The 20840-nt window shown below is 48.9% G+C and overlaps 1 protein-coding gene across 1 annotated transcript in view; it reads right to left on the reverse strand.

Moving 5' to 3' along the window:
• Nucleotides 1–20734, reverse strand: part of BP5553_03037 (uncharacterized protein) — a gene marked incomplete at both ends in the record, with an annotated part of 40808 nt that extends 20074 nt beyond the window's left edge. Inside the window, one exon of the mRNA XM_032011660.1 lies at nucleotides 1–20734. This exon is cut by the window's left edge and continues 15119 nt beyond it. Coding sequence (XP_031871353.1) covers nucleotides 1–20734 — 20734 coding nt within the window.
• Between the last annotated feature and the right edge of the window lie 106 nt (nucleotides 20735–20840).

A 20840-nucleotide genomic window follows, 5' to 3' on the forward strand; every position in this document is an offset into this window, starting at 1 on the left:
CACCTTTCTTTTGGTTAATTAATGAATATCGAGCAAGTGGGCTGCCATAGCGAACAAATGTATTTATATGCGATGACAGAAATCCTTCGACGGATAAAGCAGTCTCCCAATTGATGCTTTCGCGCACCACGACCTGGAAGCATCCAGACGACCGCGAATACACGATTCTTGTGCGCAAGATATCTGCTGCCTCAACAACTTGCTCCCACGCGGTTTTGAATCGGCGGATATCGATAGTGCTGGGAACACGGAAAACATTACTTGTAATGTAAGATCCAGGTTGTTTTAATGACAATGACAGAAGACCCTCCTGCAAAGCGGTGCATGGGTATGCATCTTGAATAAAGTTAGTCGTGACGCCGCACTGCTCTGCAAAATCAGCGAGCTGACTAGATGTACTCTTAGTCCGTGGCAAGAGCGAGAAGGGTTCAATAACTTCTTCGACCTCGACATGGGTCTCGCTAAGACCGATGTAGTTGGTAGCCATGTCAGAGAGTCGGGGATGCATGAAGACGTCTGCAACCGTCAACTGCACCTGTTCCTCGCGGGCAAGAGCCACTAAGCGCATAGCTGCAATGGAATCACCCCCGCGGCGGAAAAAGTTGTCAGAGGCTCTAATGGATATGGAAGAGTCAAAGCCTAGAGCGGCCATCCAAAGTGATTTCAGTCTCTCCTCTGAGGAGGTCAATGGTGCCTGTTTACCAGACTTTCCAGACAAGCCATATAGAGCGCGTTGCTGTTTTGAGAGGCCAAGTGCAATTGAATTCAGTACCCTTTTGTCACGCTTCCCATTGGCAGTCAAGGGCATCTCCTGAATAGGCAAATAGACAGATGGTACCATGTACGATGGAAGGACTGCAGTCAGTTCCGCTTGAAGCTCACTAAGCAAGGAAAGCAGCTCTTCGGATATATCTAAAAGGATATTTTCCGAATTTCCCTCTATTCCCGGCAAGAAGGCTGCAAGGTATGCATTCTCAGGTTTATCAACAGGTTTGATAAGTTCGACCCCGGCATCAGGTGTATTTAGTAAACGCTTGATATGGTACTCAATTTCTCCGAGCTCAATACGTTGTCCTCGAAGCTTGACCTGAGAATCCTTCCGACCAAGAATATTTACAGTACCGTCCGGGTTAAAGCGAGCCAAGTCTCCTGTTTTATAGAATCTTTGAGGCATCGAAGACTCATGGGCCCAGGCCGGGTTTAATATGAATACGGCGTCAGTCATTGCTTTGTCGTTAAGATATCCTCGGGCGACAATTCTGCCGGATATAAGGAGTTCTCCTACGCATCCAACCGGCATGAGCTTATTATGGTCAGACACATCAGTGATCCAGAAGTTGCCTCCAATAGGGTGTCCAACATTGGAGGGGATTGATGTACGCGTCGCAGGTGGGCTTCCGGCGCAGTAAATCGACGTCTCTGCGGGACCATAGCAGATAATTAAGTCGACGCTCTCAGCCCATGTGCTAATATCGTCTTTTGAGGATGCCTCACCACCTAGCACAAGAGTTCTTAACGTCGGCACTTCAGATGGTTGCAATAGTTTCGCAACGGTAGGGGTCAAGAACATCCAATTAGCACGAAGACGTGTAACTGCACCGGCAAGATCGTTAAAGCGCTCGTCATCAGATGGAATACAAATGCAGCCACCGCGAGTAATAGTTGTTCCAAAGTCAGCGTTGCTAACATCAAATGTGTGCGCAGCGAATTGGAAAACTCTTGTGCCAGGGCCAATATTCCACTGTGTGCCATGTGCCATTGCACTAGTGCAGAATGACCCATGTTCAATGACTATGCCCTTCGGTTCACCAGTAGATCCGGAGGTGAACAGGACGAAGGCGGCATCTGTAGGCTGCGCTTGAAGCACTGGCTTGGTGTGAAGCTTCGCGAGTGCAGCCTCCTTGAACATCGATGGCTCTACTACTACGATATGCTGAGTAATATTGCTGAAGATAGAGTCATGGTTTGAGCTGGTAAGAACGATTTGCGAGTTGGCTTTGTGGAGAATCTTTTCGATACGTTTTTTTGGATACGCGGGATCGATGCCGAGGCAAGCACCCCCTGCTTTCTGAACGGCAAGCATCGAAACGACGTTCCAAGCAGATTTATTGAAGCAAGTTGGGATGATTATGCCGGGCTTGGCTCCCAGTCCTATGAGGAGGCACGCCAGCTTGTCGGATAACTGATCAAGTTTTCTATAGGTGAACTGTGCATCCCACGCATGAACAGCAAGCGAGTGGGGATATAGTGCGACTTGACGACTGAAAAGTTCAGGAATAGTGCTCTCGACTGCAGGAAAAGCCGCGTTATTCCAGGTAAGAAGTGTTGACATATCGTCAGTATTAAACAGTTCGATGTCTGAGAGCCTCATCTTGGGATTGTTAGCATGAGCCACTACCCCACGGATGGCACTTTCGAACTGGTGGAGAAGACGATGGACCTGCTCTCGTTGCATTGTACTAGTGTCGTAGACAGCTTCCACGTTAATTGCATTCTCATCAAGGTTGCACTCGACAACTAATGGGTATGTGTGGAATCCAGCTTGGCGTGTCTCAATGTTCTCCAGGCCGAGTGGATACTCAGTGCTGGACATATCGGTGCCAGGCTGAATGACCAACAGATTTTGGAAGTCACAAGCATCCTGCGCTTCGGCACCTAACCGGCGAATATTCTGAAGACCAACGTGTTCGTAAGGTATCATCTCGGTCATTTGCTGCTGGATGCTTCGTAGGTAATCTGGCACAGTGCTTTTTTCAAGATTGATCTCAACCTTTACAGGAAGTGTGGTAATGGTTGGGCCGACGACTTCCGATATCCTTGGTACAGACGCATTGCGGCCTGCCAGAGTGATTCCGAAAACAGGAGAAGTAGTGTCGGAGTAGCGGCCAACGACTAAAGCCCATGCAGCGCGCACAGTAGTAGATCGGGTGAAAATTGATCGGTGGTTGTATTTTGGAAGTTCAATACGGTGAACGAGAGAAGCTTCGATGCGCTTGGATGGCTTAATGTCCCGAGTCGCGGGGAATGTGGAAGGGCCAGCTCCGGAGAGTTGTTTCTTCCAGAATCTATCGGAGGACTCGCGGCTAGTTTTGCTAAGATGCTTGATAAAACGATTAAAAGAGCTGGCTGGGGAAGCCTCTATAAACCCCTCCGTGTAGGCTTGGCCGACCTTGTCGAGGATAAGTGAAAGACTGGTACCATCATAGAGAGCATGGTGGATGGACCAAACGAGGTAAATTTCCTCATCATGGGACTGGCCTTCAACGACTGCAAAACGGACAAGGCGATCGCCATAGGTGATAGGTAGGGAACGGTCTCCATCAACATAAGAGTCAAGGTTTTTGGCAGAGATCCAGTTAATCTCGTCCTCCAGAACAACTTGTAAGAACCCAAAGTCGGAATCAAAAGCGATTCTAGTACGCAAGATCGGTAGATTATCTACTACCAATTGCCAAGCCATCTTAAAGAGGTCCAAGTTGATGGAGTTGGGAATCCGGAAAACGTTTTGTGCTATATAAGCACCTTCTTGCTTGAGTGATAGGGCGAAAAGGCCTTCTTGAAGGGGTGTGGACGGATAAATATCGCTAATGGAGTTTTTAGAAACACCACACTGAGAAGCGATGCTTTGGATGAGGGTGGCTCTAGTGGTGGAGGACGGCAAGAGCGAGAATGGAGTAACAAACATATCGGACTCCTCTGCTCCATCTACACTTGTGGCAGTATTGGCCAGTTCACTGAGTATCGGATAACTAAATATGTCCACCATTTTGAGCGTGATGCCGACTTGCCGAGCGTCACCAATTAGACGCATGGCTGAAATTGAGTCTCCCCCAAGGAGAAAGAAGCTATCGTTTGCCCCCACACTCCCTTCGCTCAAATTTAGGACATGTTCCCATAGGCCTTGCAATTTCTTCTCCATGAGCGTCGAAGGAACTCGCTTCTCAGCCGATACAAGGCCGTAGGCCGCATACTGTTTAGATGGTAGTGCTACAGTAATCGTTTGGAGCGTCTTGCGGTCTAGCTTTCCTGACACTGTAAGGGGCATTTCCTTGACGGGTATCCATTTGGATGGAAGCATGTACGGAGGAAGGGATGTTGAGAGCTGATTACTGGCTTGGATAAGATGTTGTTGGACTTCACTGGGAATTGCCGCATAAAAGCGGCCGTGAGCACCCTCGGCGATAGGCTCGCCCTGCATAAGACTATGGCCAGTGAAGAAAGCGGTAAGAAGGTCCTGGCTTTGCCCATCATTTAGCTTGATCATCTCAATAGCAACCTCTTTGACACCGTGTTTTGCAAGTAGTGGTCCAAGGTGATGTTCAATTTCGCCAGTCTCAATGCGCTGCCCATGAAGCTTCACTTGGGTGTCTTTACGCCCCACAAAGCAAAACGTGCCGTCGGAATTATAGCGAGCAAGATCTCCACTCTTATAAAAACGTCGAGTGCGGTCAGGAGTTTGAGATTTGGCCCAGGCTGGATCCTCAATAAAGGAGGCAGAAGTATTGTCAGGTAGGTTCAAATACCCCCTGGCTAGAATAGGACCCTCTAGCAAGATCTCACCAACACACCCGATAGGGCTTAAACGATTATGGTCAACCACATCTGTGATCCACATAAGACATCCGATACCATGGCCAATATTCGTAGGAGGCGTGTCCTTGCTTACAGCAGTTAAACATGTTGACCAGATCGTCGTCTCTGCAGGGCCATAGATATTAATCAGATGTGTATGATCTGCCCAGTCCTGTATACACTTAGTAGTGACAGCTTCACCACCAAGTGCGAGGGTCTTGATCATTGGAACTTCCTCCGGTGTTAGGAATGCTGATACAACCGTTGGCGTTAGATATGCCCAGTTGATTTCCATGCGCCGAATTACCCCTGAGAGATCTTCGTTACGCTCTTGCTCAGCGGGAACGCACACGCATCCGCCATATATAAGGGTGGAAAATATTTCCCCTATACTAACATCGAAAGTATAAGCCGCAAACTGGAGAGATCTGGAGCTCTTTGAAAGGCGCATCGAAGTACCGTGTGCACGGGCAGACGTAGATAGGGAACGATGCTCTATCACAATCCCCTTGGGTTTGCCAGTGCTGCCCGAGGTAAATACGACGACGCCCGGATGATGTGGCTTGACGGTCGAGCAAGCCGCAGACATTTTTATAGGAAGGCGATTGAAGAACTGTGGGGTGATTGATATAACATGCTCGACTATATCTTCAAACATACCCTTATGTGTGGGAGTAGTAAGAATAACAGTTGCTGAACAGTCATTTATAATACTTTGAAGTCGGTCGATAGGATGTTTAGGATTTAAAGCCACACATGCACCGCCGGCTTTAAGAACTGCTAGCATTGCAACAATTGTCCACGAGCTTTTATCAAAACAAAAAGGAACAAGCGACTCCGGGCCAACATTGTGTTTGACGAGATGATGCGCAAGCTGTTCGGATAGTTGATCAAGGCGACGGTAAGTAAAGTTTCCATCCCACCCCTCTACGGCGGAATCATCAGGCTGGGACTGCGCCATTAGCTTCACAAGATCGTGCAGACAGGCCTCGACGGGAACAGGTTCGACTTTATTCCATTCGTGTATCTGCTCAAGATCATAGGAGCTGACCAGTTCCACAGAGTGTATGGGCTTGGCTCCCGCAGATTCATCGAGCCGGCCGTTGTTAAGTTGCTTCATAGCATGTTCGAATTGATGGAGAATGCGCTGCATTCCTTCCGAGCTGATAGTATTGGCATCGAAGCTGGTGTCGATTTCAACGGTTCCGTCCTCTAAAATGCACTCCACAACGAGAGGGTACGTGTGGAAGTTGGCGGGTGCGTCGAGCATGGATTCCAATCCAAGTGTGGAAGCGTCACTTGCAGTATCCCGTCTATGTTTGACTGATGGCTGTATGACGAGGAGGTTCTGGAAGTCGCAAATAGCATGAGCGGCTGGGCCAAGAATACGTTTGATATTCTGGAGACCGGTTTGCTCGAAAGGGATCATGTTGATGGATGCTTGTTGAACGTCTTCTAGAAAGGTCTTTATGGCCTTCCGCTCATCGATTTGCACTCTGATCGGTACTGTTGCGAGGGTTGGGCCGATGATACCAGACATGCCCTTTACAGGCGCGTTTCTGCCCGTCAGAACAGTGCCAAATATAGCCTCTTCCATGTCTGAATATCTCGCTACGACCATGGCCCATGCACCTCGAATGACTGTTGGAGAAGTGATGTGGGAGCCAGATTGAGTCGAAAACTCAATTCGATGAGTGAGACGCTGCTCCCGTCGTTCAGTAGTAATGGAGGTTGGTTTGACAGGGAAAGCTGGAAAGCTTGCGCCTTTGAGCAAGTCACGCCAATAATTATCGCGAGTTTCGGCATCAACCTTTGTCACATAGTCAATAAAACTGCGGAAAGATGGGGAAGGGGTTAATGTGGTTCCCATGTATGCGTGCTCAACTTGCTCCACAATGAGAGCAAGGGATTGGCCGTCATATAAGGCATGATGAGCTGTCCAAACGAAATAAATTTGGCCATCGCCTCCGTCAATTATGGCATAGCGACTCAAGGGAGCTCCGTATCTGATTTCAATCCGCTTATCTTCTACAAGATACTCTTCCAGAGATGATCCTCTGCTCCAGTGGACCTCCTCGTCAAGCACGACTTGCACAGCACCAACGCCTTCCAAGTTCACGACGCGAGTGCGAAGGATATCTGTAGCCCGCACGGTGGCAATCCAAGCAGAGCAGAATCGCTCAATATCCACACGCTCCTGTTCGAAGCGGAAGACATTTTGTGCTAGATAAGCACCGCTGCTTCTGAGGGAAAGGGCAACCAATCCTTCTTGGAGCGGCGTGCAGGGGTAAGCGTCGAGGACAGTGGACGTCTGGATTCCACACTGTTCTGCAATGCTGGCCAGTTTGAGTTTGTTTTCGGCCTGTGAGAGGTTCAAAAGGGAGAAGGGTGCAATATCGGCGGGCTGGATCGTAACGGCAGCCATTGCAACTTTTGCCATCTCGCACAGTCGAGGATTGCTGAATATTTGGGCAACTGTAAGGGTAATGTCTTGCTTCTGAGCCTCCGCAACAAGCCGCATAGCAGCAATAGAGTCACCACCAAGACGGAAAAAACTATCATCGGCGCCTACCGAGTCCACACCAAGTCCAAGAATAGATGCCCAGAGCTTTTGCAGATCATTTTCAATCGGAGTTGAAGCCTTACGCTTAGTAGCGTTCTCAAGGGAATAGGTTGATAGCTCGCCCTTGGTAAGTTTGTTGATGATGTCGTTGAGAACACGCTTATCACGTTTGCCTGATAATGTCAAAGGCATCCGCTTCAGGGGGATGTAGGTTGAAGGAATCATATAAGAAGGCAATAGCTCTGCAAGGACGGACTCAAGGCAAAGAAGCTCGATCTGGAGATTTTCGTCCATGGCCAAACGGAGGTCGTCGGAACCTGCGTTGGAACTGATGCCGGTGCTAAAGAAGGCTGCAAGGTATGGAGCATCTGGACGATCGGCCGGACGTATCATTTCGACAACTACATTGGTGTTTCCTAGGTGGCTAAGTTCGCGTTTGATGTTGTGTTCGATCTCACCAAGTTCGACACGTTGGCCTCTTAGCTTTATTTGAGAATCTTTGCGGCCCATTATACAGATGGTTCCATTAGGATTATATTTTGCAAGGTCTCCAGTTTTGTAAAGACGATGCTCCGCCAACTCGTCCGGTAATCCTGGAAGCCATGACTTTGGTCGGTTGATAAATGCCGCAGCGGTTTTCTCTCCATCATTCAAATATTCTCGAGCAACTATACGACCTTCGATCAACAACTCACCAATGCAGCCAATAGGAGAGAGTTTCGTAGAATCGGTCATCTCAGCAATCCAAAACTTTCCACCGATTGCATGGCCAACATTGGATGGATCGCAGTCAACAGAGGCCTTGGTGCCAGCACAATATATTGAAGTCTCTGCCGGTCCATAGCAAATAATGAGCTTTAGGTGTGCGGCCCAATTCTGCACATTCTCGCGAGTCGAGGCTTCTCCACCTAGCACCATGGTCTTAAGGCAGGGAATCTGAGAAGGATGCAGCAGCCGAGCGACAGTGGGAGTAAAGAACGCCCAATTAACATCCATTCTGCGCATAGCGCCGCTAAGGTCATTCAAGCGCTCATCGTCCGAAGGCACACAGACACATCCACCCCGGGTAATAGTAGTAAACATGTCCGCGTGGGAAACGTCGAAAGTATGAGCAGCAAATTGGAAGACACGAGTGCTAGGCCCAATCTCCCAAGCATCGCCGTGTGCTCGTGCGGACGTGCAAAACGATGCATGCTCAATGACAATCCCCTTGGGAGTTCCAGTACTTCCTGAAGTAAATAGAACAAATGCTGTGTTTTTAGGCTCGGCCTTGCTGAATAAGTCTCCCTTCATTTGGGGAAGACTGTCGAATAATGCGCGATCGACTGCAACGACTTCTTCTTCCAAGAAATCTTGCACAACCGGCTTGTTCTTGGTAGCAGCAACTATAATCCGGGCACCAGTCCGTTTGACCATCTCCTGCATACGCTTCTTAGGATGACTAGGGTCGAGGCCTACACACGCACCTCCCGCTTTGAGCACAGCTAAGTATGACACCACAGTCCAGGCTGACTTATTGAAACATAGGGGTACAATTACTTCTGGTCCCACCCCCAGGTTAATGAGGTGCTGCGCAAGTCTATCACTGAGGTCGTCGAGCTCGGCATAGGTGAAATTCTCGTCCCAGGCGCAGACGGCAGGCGCTTGGGGAGCCACCGATACTTGCTCGGCAAAGAGTCCATGGATGCATGCTTCTTCCACATGAAGCTCCTGGGAGTTCCATGTAGTCAACTGAGCTTGCTCGTAGGGGCTGAGAGTGATGAGGTCCTTAATGGATTTGTTGGCCGGGTTGAGTTTGAGTTGTAAAATGACGTGCTCAAATTGGTGTAAGATCGCTTTCATTTGGTCCGGTTGTACTGTATTGGCGTCGTAGTGTGCCTGGATCTCAATGGTGTCATCATCGTCCAAGTAACACTCTATTACCATGGGATACGTATGGAAGTGAGTTTGCGTAATATCCAATCCTTCTAGACCAATTAACTCCATGTCTTCATCGGATTCAAGGCTTCCTCTCGGTTGAATAACCAGCAAATTGCGGAAGTCACAAGCCGCGCTAGCAACCTGGCTTAGATTCTTGATCTGCTGGATGCCGGTATGCTCGAATGGAATCATGTCGATTGTTTGAGACTGGACAGCATCTAGGAATGATGAAACTGACTGTTCGCAATTAACTATAACCCTAGTCGGGACGGTAGTGATCATGGGCCCGATAGTATCTTGTTGAATCAAGGCGTTGCGCCCTGCAAGGGTCATACCGAAGACAACGTCATCAGCATCAGCATATCGAGCATTGATGATTGCCCACGAAGCGCGAATGATAGTGGACCTCGTAATATACGAGTCACCGCTTTCGACGGGAATTTGCATCTTGTGGCTAAGAAACTGTTCATTAGTTTCAAGACTGTTGCTGAAACAAGGTGCGATTGGGAAAACGCCTGGAGTAGCTCCATCTAGGTAGGTGTTCCAGTAAGAGTTGCGAGCTTCGATATCAACGTCTAGACAGTATTTGATAAAGTTGCTAAATGGAGATGACTTGGCAATTTGTTCTCCAGCGAATGCACGGTTAACCCTTCCAAGGATTTCGCCGACACTACCTCCATCATACAAGGCGTGGTGGATAGTCCAAACAAAATACCAACCACCACCTTCATTTCGAAGGACAGCGAGACGGACTAGCCGGCATCCGTAAGTAATAGGGATTGCTCGGTCAGCCTGAAGGTAATCATCAAGAGATGAATTTGGTGTCTGCCAGTCGATATCCTCGTCTAGTACAACCTGAACAAGTCCAGCATCCTCTGTGAATACCAGTCTAGTTCTGAGAATATCTACTACCTCAAAGACTCTTTCCCATGCATCACGAAATTTGGCCATATCAACGGATGTGGGTATCTGGAAGACGTTCTGAGCGAGATAGGCACCTGTTTGCTTCATTGACAAGGAGAACATGCCCTCTTGGAGCGATGTGCATGGGTAAGCGTCCTCCACGATCACCTCATCGCCGAGGTAAGTGTTAAGCTCATCTACAACGGCATCGAGCTTGCTTGCAGAAGGTAATAAGCTAAATGGTAAAGGGTCCTCACTAGAATATGGCCTGTCTTCAGCCTTGCAGGAATAGACTTGACTTGCCATCTCATTCAACCGGGGCCGACGAAAGATATCGGCAACCGTCAAGTTCAAGTTCTCCGCTCGTGCAGCTGCAGCAAGCCGCATGGCCTTAATGGAGTCACCACCAAGTCCCAAAAAGCTATCCTTGGCGCCTATACTTTCAAGTGGCATACCGAGAACATTGGACCACAGACGTTGAAGCTTTACCTCCATTTCTGTGAACGGATTGTGTTTATCGCCCTCGGAGGTAAGAGAATAGCTATTGCATTGATCGTTGTTGAGGCTTTGTGCAATATCCTGGAGCCTTGTATGATCCCGCTTGCCGGAAACCAACATTGGCATGGACTTAAGTGGAACATAAAGAGATGGAATCATGTATGGAGGGAGTGCAAATGCGATGTTACTTTCAGCTTCGATAAGCTTGCTCTTCAGCTCGATGGACATGGTGAGATCAAGGTTCTCGGTAGACTTATTGTCGTGTCCGGTGAAGAAAGCCACAAGCAGAGGATCCGTAGAGCGCTGTGGAAGTCTCACCATCTCCACAGCTACGTCGATAACACCAATTAACTTGCTGAGCTGAGATTTCAGATGGTGCTCAATTTCAGCTAACTCGATCCTCTGCCCGCGAAGCTTGATCTGGGCGTCGCGACGACCTATGAACTCGATCGAGCCGTCAGGATTGTATTTTGCCAAATCACCGGTCTTGTAGAACCGCCTGGTGCTTTCTGACTTTGAAATCCATTTTGGATTCTCGATGAAAGTTGCTTGAGTCCTACTAGGATCATTGAGATAACCACGAGCTAATATAGGACCTTCGATATAAATCTCTCCTATGCACCCGATAGGTGCAAGTTTTTGTTTCTCGGAATTAACAATCCACATCCAGGCACCAATACCAAATCCGAGATTAGCAGGTGAAGTAGTATCAGCCAGAGATGTGAGAGCAGTGGACCAAATAGTAGTCTCAGCTGAGCCGTAGATGTTGATGAGGTGGAGACAATCAGCCCACAATTCGATATTCTCCTTCTTAACCGGTTCACCACCGAGGCAAAGAGTCTCAAGGGTGGGCACCTTGGAAGGATGTTCTAACAAAATAGCAACAGTTGGTGTTAGGTAGGCCCAGTTAATATTCATATTCTTAACGACGCCAATAAGGTTGCTCATTCTCGTAGTTTCCGAGGGTACACAAACACAACCACCGTGGATTAATGTCGTAAAAATTTCTCCAATTGATACGGCAAAAGTATAGGGTGCGAACTGAAGCACCCTTGACTTGGAAGATATACGCATGGCATGGCCGTGTGCGCGGGCACTTGTACACAATGCACGGTGTTCGAGAGTGATCCCCTGGGGCATTCCAGTAGAACCTGAGGTAAAAACAACGAAACCGACGTTGCTAGGAGAGACAGATGTCCACATCGTGTTGCTAACCATAGCAGGGAGGGCATCGAGCGTCCGTTTCTCCACACAAAGCGTCATAGCAGCAATATCAGCAAACTTGTTGCGATACGCGGGCCCAACCAAGATGAGTACTGCCGAGGTCTGCTCGATGATATCCTGAAGTCGATCGAACGGGTGGGATGGATTTAAGGCCACGCAGGTACCGCCAGCCTTAAGCACCGCATACATGGCAATAATGGCCCAAGTCGACTTGTCGAAGCAAAATGGGACCATGCTCTGAGGGCCTACTCCAAAGTGCTGTACAAGATATTGTGCCAATTTTGCTGCAAGGTAATCCAGTTGTTGATAGGTTAAAGAGCCATCATGTCCGTCGACGGCAATCGCGCTAGGAGTCGCCATGACTTGTCTCTCAACCATCTCGTGTACTGTTGCGTTGACTATTTCTGGGTAGACACCATTCCATTCCTGGATCTGAGCCAGGTCCCGGGGGCTGAGCAAGTAAAGGTCTGCAGTGTTCAAGCTAGAGTCGGCCGTGATAGCGCTGATTTTATTAACAAGATTTCCAAACTGGTTCAACACGAACCCTAGGGCTTGAGTCGATATTATGCTCGCATTATACTCGACGTCTATTTCAGCTTGACCATCATCAAGAATATTACACTCGAGAACAAGTGGGTAGCTGTGGAAGCTTTGCTCGTTGCCCTTGACAATTTCTAAGCCGAGAACTTGAGCATCCGCTTGATCACCAGGCTGCACAACGAGAAGGGTTCGAAAGCCACAGGCATTCTGTGCCGATTCACCTAGGCGATGGATGTTTTGCAGTCCGGCGTGTTCGAAGGGAATCATATCAGCCGCTTGGTTCTGCATTAGTTCAAGCAACTTAGCGACGGGCTGATCGTCCTGAAGTTGGACTCGAAGTGGGACAGTTGTGATCATTGGTCCAATCAAATTCTCGATACCGTTGATGGGTGCGTTGCGGCCGGTGAGTGTCACTCCAAATACAGCCTCGTCGGAATCCGAATGACTAGCAACAACTATGGCCCAAGCAGCGCGCAAAATGGACGAGAGAGTTATTCCGAGTGACCTCGTTGCGTTTTGGGAGTATTGTATCTTGTGGGTGCATGACCTTGTATCAATTACATTGGGAAGGGTCACTGGTTTGATTTCCGGGAAGCTTGCCGGTCGTGTGCCTTCAAGCTGGGATTGCCAATATTTCTTAAGTTTCTCATCATTGGTGCTCAAGAGATACTTGCTGAAGACATTGAATGGAGAGTGCTGAATCACCTGGGTTCCATGGTACGCTTGGGAGACTTTCTCTAATATAGCTTGCAGCGAAACACCGTCGTATACTGCATGGTGAGCAGTCCAAACGAAGAATCGCTCAGGCTCGGCTTCAATGATCGCATAACGAGAAAGTGGGCTACCATATTGAATAGGTATTTCCTTATCGTTGTCGAGATATCCCTGAAGCGATGTGCCGTGTTGCCAGGTAACATCCCCACGAATAACGGCCTGGACAGCCCCAACTGACTCTGAGTACACAATGCGTGTCCTCAGGATATCGGTTGAAGAGATTACAACATTCCAAGCGTTCTTGAATTTAGTAACGTCTTCGCCGTCGGGAATGCGGAACACGTTCTGAGCAATATAAGCACCAGGTTGCTTGCCCGACAAAGCGAGCAGGCCTTCTTGAAGCGGCGTACAGGGATATGCATCCAGAATTGCGTCCTTATCAACTTGGCATTGCAGAGCAATATCGTCCAAGTGCGGCTCCATGGCAGCAGAGTCCTGGTGGTTGTGCCCAAGAAGTGTAAAGGGTGCGACGGATTCAGCTGAAGTAATAATGTCCGGACTAACTGAAGCAGTGACAGCCATATCCATCAGTCTTGGACATCGGAAGATATCGCCGACCTCGAGAACAATACCTTCAGTACGAGCAGCGGCGACCAGTCTCATGGCAACCACTGAATCACCTCCGAGACGGAAGAAGTTAGTTTCAGCACCAATAGCCTCAGGAGGAATGTCCATGCACTGAGCCCATATAGTCTGCAGTCTCTTTTCCATGTTAGTCCCGGGCGCACGTTTGTCTGCCGTAGCTGATCCATACTTCGCGAGTTGCTCGGAGGAAAGCGTGGATGCAATGTTCTTAAGAGCCTTGCGGTCAAGTTTGCCAGATACTGTCGTCGGCATGTGGCTGATAGGGACGTAGGTTGAGGGCACCATATAGGCTGGTAGTCGCATCGCCATCACACTCTCGACATAAGCCAAATTCTTCTGTATCAAATCCGGCATAGTTGTGAGGAACTGGCTTTCGCCACTTTGAGTCTCGATTTCAACATGTTTCATGGTGAAAAAAGCCATCAGATGAGCCGAGTTGCCTAAATTAACCATCTCGACGACGGCATCAACTGCTCCAAAAGCGAGTATCGCTGGTTTCAAATGATACTCAATCTCTCCAAGCTCGATACGCTGACCATGAAGCTTAACTTGCGTATCTTTGCGACCCATAAAATCCAGGGTTCCGTTGGAGTTATATCGTACCAGATCGCCAGAGCGATAGAAGCGACGGGTGAGACCTCCCTTGGCCCAAGCAGGATTTTCAACGAATGAGGTCTTTGTTCGCTCGGTATCATTGATATACTTGTCAGCGAGGAGAGGACCTTCGATGAGAAGCTCTCCCACAACACCAATCGGGCAAAGCTTGTTGTAGTCAGTCACACTTGTAACCCACATCAATGAACTTGGCCCTATTGAGGTGCCAATGGTAGCAGCAGGAGTATCACGAGACAATCCAGCTAGCGCAGTAGACCAGATAGTAGTCTCTGCGGGACCGTAGATATTAACAAGATGCACATGTTCAGCCCAAGTAATCACGTTCTCTTGTCTCAACGCCTCACCACCTAAGCAGAGCACGTTCAGATTAACTTGGCGAGGTTGGATCATGGTGGCGACTGTTGGGGTAAGATATGCCCAGTTGACTTGCAAATCATTCATTACCCGCACTAAGTCGTTTAAACGATCTTGGTCTGAAGGCACGCAGACGCATCCACCACGAGCCAGAGTTGTAAAGATTTCACCAATAGACACGTCGAATGTGTAAGCCGCAAATTGCAGTGCCCTCGTGTGGGCATCAATTCTCATTCCTGACCCATGGTCACGCGCGGAGCTGCTGAGAGCGGTGTGGGAAAGAACAATGCCTTTAGGCTTTCCTGTAGAACCCGAGGTAAAGACGACGAAGCCTGGATTGCTGGGCTGGACTCTATCGCTCCATTCTATGTTAGTATAACTTACATTAGGTAGCCGTACAAGAGACTCGGCTGATACTTCCACGATGTGTTTGACTGTGTCTTTGAATCTCCCTGTATGAGCTGGACTTGCAAGGATTGTTTGGCCAGATACATCCTGGATAAGACCTTTCAAACGCTCATCAGGGTGGGCGGGATTGAGTGCTACGCAGGCACCACCACTTTTCAATATGGCTAGCATGGCGATGATCGCGTAGGTTGATTTTTCGAAGCAGAAGGGAACATGAGACCCAGGGCCGACACCGGTGTGGAGGGCTAGGTGTTGAGCAAGTTTGGTGGCAACTATATCGAGCTCAGAATAAGTAAAGTCACCATCAAAACCATTGATAGCAGGAGCATTTGGCTGACGCGCTACTTGTGCTTCAAAGAAACGATGGAGACAAGAATTGACAGGGTCTAGTTGGGTGTTGTTCCAGAGGAGGATCTGGTTGAGGTGGGACTTGCTCAGCAGATCGACAGATTCGACACGAGAGTTGGCATTGTTAATAATGAGATGCAATGCTTGGCCGAAAGTCTCCACGATGTTGTTCGCTTGTGCATCTGAAAATGAGTTCGTCCAGTAGGCCAGGTTGACCAAGGTGCTAGCATCAGAAGAGAAGATATTGATAGTGATGTCGTATTCTGTGGGATCGTGCTCTGCAACCTTTGAGAACTTAAGACTAGCGTCAGACTCCATATCTCCGCTCTGCATCGCTTGGAAAGACACCAGAGTATTGAACAAATTTTGACCATGTAGCAGCCCCAGTGAATGCTGAATCTTCGCCAGGCTGCAATGTTGATGAGCCATGCTATTGGTAAGTTGATCTTGGGTAGTCTGCAAAAGCTCGCGGAGAGTCGCAGTAAGATTGAACTTTACACTGCAAATGAGCATGTTGATGAACGCACCGACGGAGCCATCAATGTCGGAAAGAGAACCTCCACGACCAGAACCCAAGAAACCGAACGCAACACGGTCAGATGCTGTATATTCTCGAAGCACGAGACTCCATGCTAGTAGAAAAATATTTGCAACTGTGATACCCTGAGCAGAGGCAAAAGCGCGCATCTCGGTGGTAATCTCGGGGCCAAGGCCAAGTGTGGCCATGTGGAGCTTGGCCTGATCCTCTTCCACCTTAACTCCATCATAGAGGAGGGGGAACATGCTTAGGTCCTGGCCAGCTAGATATCCGGTCCAGTAGCTAATCGAGTCCCCGTTGTCAACCTGCTCTTGAAGCCAGGAAATATGGTCTGCAAAAGGCGTTCCGACACGACTGTATTCAGAATCTTCATATGCGGCGCAAAGGTCAGCGACAACGACAGCCATGGATGCACCATCCACGATGGCATGGTTGATTTCAATTTTAACCAGAACAGGACCGCCAACGACCTCGGCAACGGTGAGGCGATGGGGAACATGGCCGTTGTCGAAGCTGATGAAAGGTTGTGCAGCAAGGAAAGACAGTGCCAATTCCTTCGTTCCATGCTTAGAGTGAGCCATGTCTGCGATAACATGCTTGAGAACCACCTGATCATAAGTCCGTTCTCCAGACACGCTACGGATGAACGTTGTCCGGAGTGAGGAGTGGCAATTCACAACCCTTTGCCAGGCAGCCATCAGTTTTTCGATATCGATTGAGTAGTTGGCATTTACAGTTCTGACTTCTTGGATCACATGGTATTGATAAAGTTTTTGAGATTTGGTTTGAGCAATGAGAAGACCCTGCTGCATCGAGGAAATAGGATAGACATCCTCTATCGCATCAATGTTATCAACGCCAGCACAGCGAAGCCGATCCTGGACCAAGATATCCAGATCTTCGTAGTTCCGAAGCTGCAGGAGTGGGAAGTCACTTAGAGTCGCTTGCCTCTCGAGGCCGACCAGCTGATCAGCGACGCTGCTGAGCGTGCTCTTCATAGTAGTGACCCACTCTTCGATTCGGTCTTGATGATCCATATACTTGCAATAGTCAAAAGTAAACTGTAATTCTCCTTTGATTACTTCAGCAGTTATCTCAAACAACGTCGTCCTGAGGAGATCCTTTCCGACATCTGAGACGTGGGTATTTTCGGGCCACTCCTCTTTCCTCAGAAGAGCATCAGAGCGCTCGAGTTGCTGATACAAGCCAAGGTAATCAAACATGACCTCCACAGGCGCGTGCCCAGCAAAGGTTTTCTTTCCTTGCTCGTTATAAAATCGCGAGGCGAAGTATGAGAATCCGTTTGCTTTGATGGCTCGGCGCACATCCTTGACGTGTTTGAGGACTTGCACAAAAGTGTGACTTTTGGCTACGGCAGCAGGGAACGGGTGCATCGTTGTAAACCAGCCGACTGTGCCAGATACATCGATTTCATCTGCCCATGGCTCACGGCCATGACCTTCACGGAATATAGTCACGGGAGGGCGATCCGGAAAGATATTTGTAAATGAGTATAGGAGTGCAGCAATGAACAGCTCTAGCGGCTCCGTGCGAAGGGCAGAGTGGACGTCTTGAAGAAGCCTTGATGTCGTTTGGCTATCAAGTTGGAAGATGGCCTGAGTAGTATTCTCTGTCGTGTTCATAGAGAGCGAGCTACTGCGGTCCATGCTCCAGTAAGTATACTCAGAAGGTGAAATAGTGAACGGGAAAGCGAGGTGCGGGGTGAGGTTTTGAACCGCGTGGTTTTGTTGCAGTTGTAGCCATGTTTGATATGGCAAAGGTGTCTCTGAAGTAATTTGCCCAGAAACAAGTAAATCTTCCAAATCTTTCAGAATGACCCGCCAAGAAACCCAGTCAACAATAAGGTGGTGTCCTACAAGGAAGAGAAGTTGTGAATCTTCGGAGACAAACAAGTCTGCTGTAAAGACCGGTCCATTCTCAATGTCGAGAAGAGTCTGGCGGAATGAAGCCATCGCTGCAATCTTCTTCATATCACTCTCCTTTACGGAGGCGAATTCGTAGGCGCCTGCAACTTCTTTGGGGACATATTGAGTCCATCTTCCATCGTCATCGCAGTTGAATCTAGCTCGGAGCATCGAATGCCGCGCCACAACCTGTTCAATTGCATCCGCAACCTGCTCGATGGGGATCCTCCTCTCCAAGCGAAGCAGAAAGCTTTGATTATAATGTGTATCACCATCCTCCAACCAGTTCTCTGCAGCTTCAAAAAACATGTTTTGAACTGGGCTGAGTCCAAAAGACTTGTCAAAAGTTTCCTCCGTGAATATCGAAAATTGTCCACTTTCTCGGGCCAGACCCACGAGATGGGCAATTGTTTTTGCAGTCAAAACATCTTTGATGGAAACAGCTACGCCCTCCAAGCGGCTTCTCGACACGACTTGCATAGCCGAAATAGAGTCACCGCCAAGGGTAAGGAAGCTGCGATGAGATTTTATTTTATCCGAAGGGAGGTTGAGGACGTGACTGAGCACTTTGACGAGTTTCTCCTGAATGGATCCACCACTTTGAGTCGTGCCCTCTGCCAAATCCACAGCATCCACGTCTTCCTCTTGGTCCATGGCCTCCAGGTACACGGCATCATCCATCCCTTGTACCCACCGGGAAACTGCAACACGGTTCAATTTTCCGGAGCTCATGAGTGGGATTCCCTCAACTAAAAGCCAACTCGTTGGGACCATGTAACCTGGAACCTTAGCAGCTAGCGTTTCCTTCATGTCTTTGATCAGCGCAGCAGTATTTAAATCTTTAAGCAGCGACAGTTGAGTCTCTGAGCTACTTGTACTCCGTTTGGTCGCTACTACCGCGATCAATCTTTTCCTGAAATTCCCTGACGGTGGTAATAGCGCAATTGCATGGCTGACTTCGGCGTGCCGTCCAAGCAAGTGCTCCACGGCACCGAGTTCTATGCGTTGCCCACGCACTTTGGCTTGGGTGCCAATGCGGCCGACAAAAGTAAGCGAGCCATCTGGGTTCGCACGAACTAGGTCACCGGTCCTATACATCCGCTTTGAAGAATCTAGGACAAAAGTAGGAGCGTCGATAAAGGCAGCTTTCGTTTTGGCTTCGTCTCCTAGGTAACCACGGGCAAGGAGGGGACCTTCGACTAGCAGTTCTCCAAGTGCTCCAATTGGGACCAGTACATTAGGGTCATCTGGTGTAACAACCCATACAACTCCGCCCATAGGTCGTCCGATATTGGCTGGGTCTGACGTTAGGCTGAGCTTTGGATTACATGTCGCGGCAATCGAACATTCAGAGGGTCCATAACCGTTTGCTAGCTGTAAATGGCCTGCCCATTGATCGATATCAACTCGCGAGAGAGCTTCGCCTCCCAAAACAAGGGTCTTCAAGGTAGGAACGTCGGAAGGACGGACCACCTTGGCTAGAGAAGGCGTAAGGAAGGTCCAGCTAGCTTTATATGCGTTGACTGCACCAGCAATGCCACCTTTGCTGCTATCGGCGAGGGACACCTCAGATGGCACGCAAATGCAAGCGCCGAGAACAAGTGCGGTCAAAGTTTCTAAGATCGATACATCGAACGTGTATGATGCGAGCTGAAGCACTCGCGATGCGCTAGTTATCATACCACCTTGCTTGGCTTGATGAAGAACACCGGCGAGAAATGAGTTGTGCGGTACCATTACACCCTTAGGGGTGCCGGTGCTACCTGACGTGAATATTATGTAAAGGATATTGTGTGGTTCCACTCCGTTGACGAGAGACGAAGAACCGGCAATTGGTAATGTCTCGATCGTCTCGTGGGAGACGGGAATGATATGATTGACTCTACCTTCCCACATGGCTTCATACTTTGGCGACACCAGTATGATTGAAGCTTTTGTTTGAGCAAGGATGCCTTCCAGTCTTTCCGCGGGGTGAGATGGGTCTAAGAAGGTCATTCCTCCACCTGCTTTCATGATTGCAAGCATTGAGACAATGGTCCAAGTAGATTTCTCGAAGCAAAGGGGAACGATAACCTCTGGCCCAACGCCAAGAGATACAAGGCAACTGGCAAGACGAGTAGCAATCTCGTCAAGCTGTTGGTAAGTAAATTGACCATCCCATCCATCTACTGCTGGGGCGGTAGGATTTTCGAGGGTACGTTTATAAATTAGGGCGTGGGCCGTAGTTTGGATAGGCCCCGGAACAGCCGCGTTGTTCTCGATCATCTGGCGTCTGCGATCGTCGCCGAGTAAGTCGAGTTGCTCGACATTTACAGTTTCGATGTCGGAAACATCTATGATCTGCTGGAGAGCCTGAGATAGGGTTTCAGCAACGCTGGCCGCATGCGCGGGGCTCAGGTGAGCAGTTTGAAAATTTAGGTGAATAGTTGTGAGAGTTGCAGCGATATCAATATTGACGTAGATGTGGGGTACGTTGGCGCCCTCCTCAATCACTCGCGCCGTTTCGATCGTAGAGACGACAGTGTCAAATAGGATATGATTGCGCTTCTTCTCATCTCCTTCATCTAGAGGGTAGTGCTCGGGTTGCACCCCTCTCAAAAGACCTCCGACTGTTGTTTCTCTATTTTCTAGGTCGGCATAGCAGAGAAGTACTCCGCTCTGATACTCTGTGGCGATGTAGCCAAAACATAGCTTGTCGGCTCCAGTATATAACTTCAAGACCAAGGTCCACGCAGCGCTGACAAGACGCGGCAAGGATATCTGGAGCTTCTCGCAAACCTCTCGAGCGCGCAAACTATTCAATGCGACGGGGATTCGTTCAGTTGTGGTGGTGGTAACAACGCCGTCGGTGAGTGTAGGAAAGCAACATGCCTCCAGGTCTCTTGCGGCGGACTTATCGGTGGGTGTCTGAAGATGTTCAAATGTTTCCCGCATATTCGGATAAACAGCTGTCGCGGCGGTCGCCATTGCAAATTACTCCTTTGGGTATTGGAAAATTATTCTATTTTGTACAATGCGAAATAGTTTTCGCGGTGGTAGTGATGAGGTTCAATGAGGCGTATGGAGTGTCTTG

The sequence above is a fragment of the Venustampulla echinocandica genome (genome assembly GCF_003357145.1).
Source record: "Venustampulla echinocandica strain BP 5553 chromosome Unknown scaffold_1, whole genome shotgun sequence".
NCBI classification, from domain to species: domain Eukaryota; kingdom Fungi; phylum Ascomycota; class Leotiomycetes; order Helotiales; family Pleuroascaceae; genus Venustampulla; species Venustampulla echinocandica.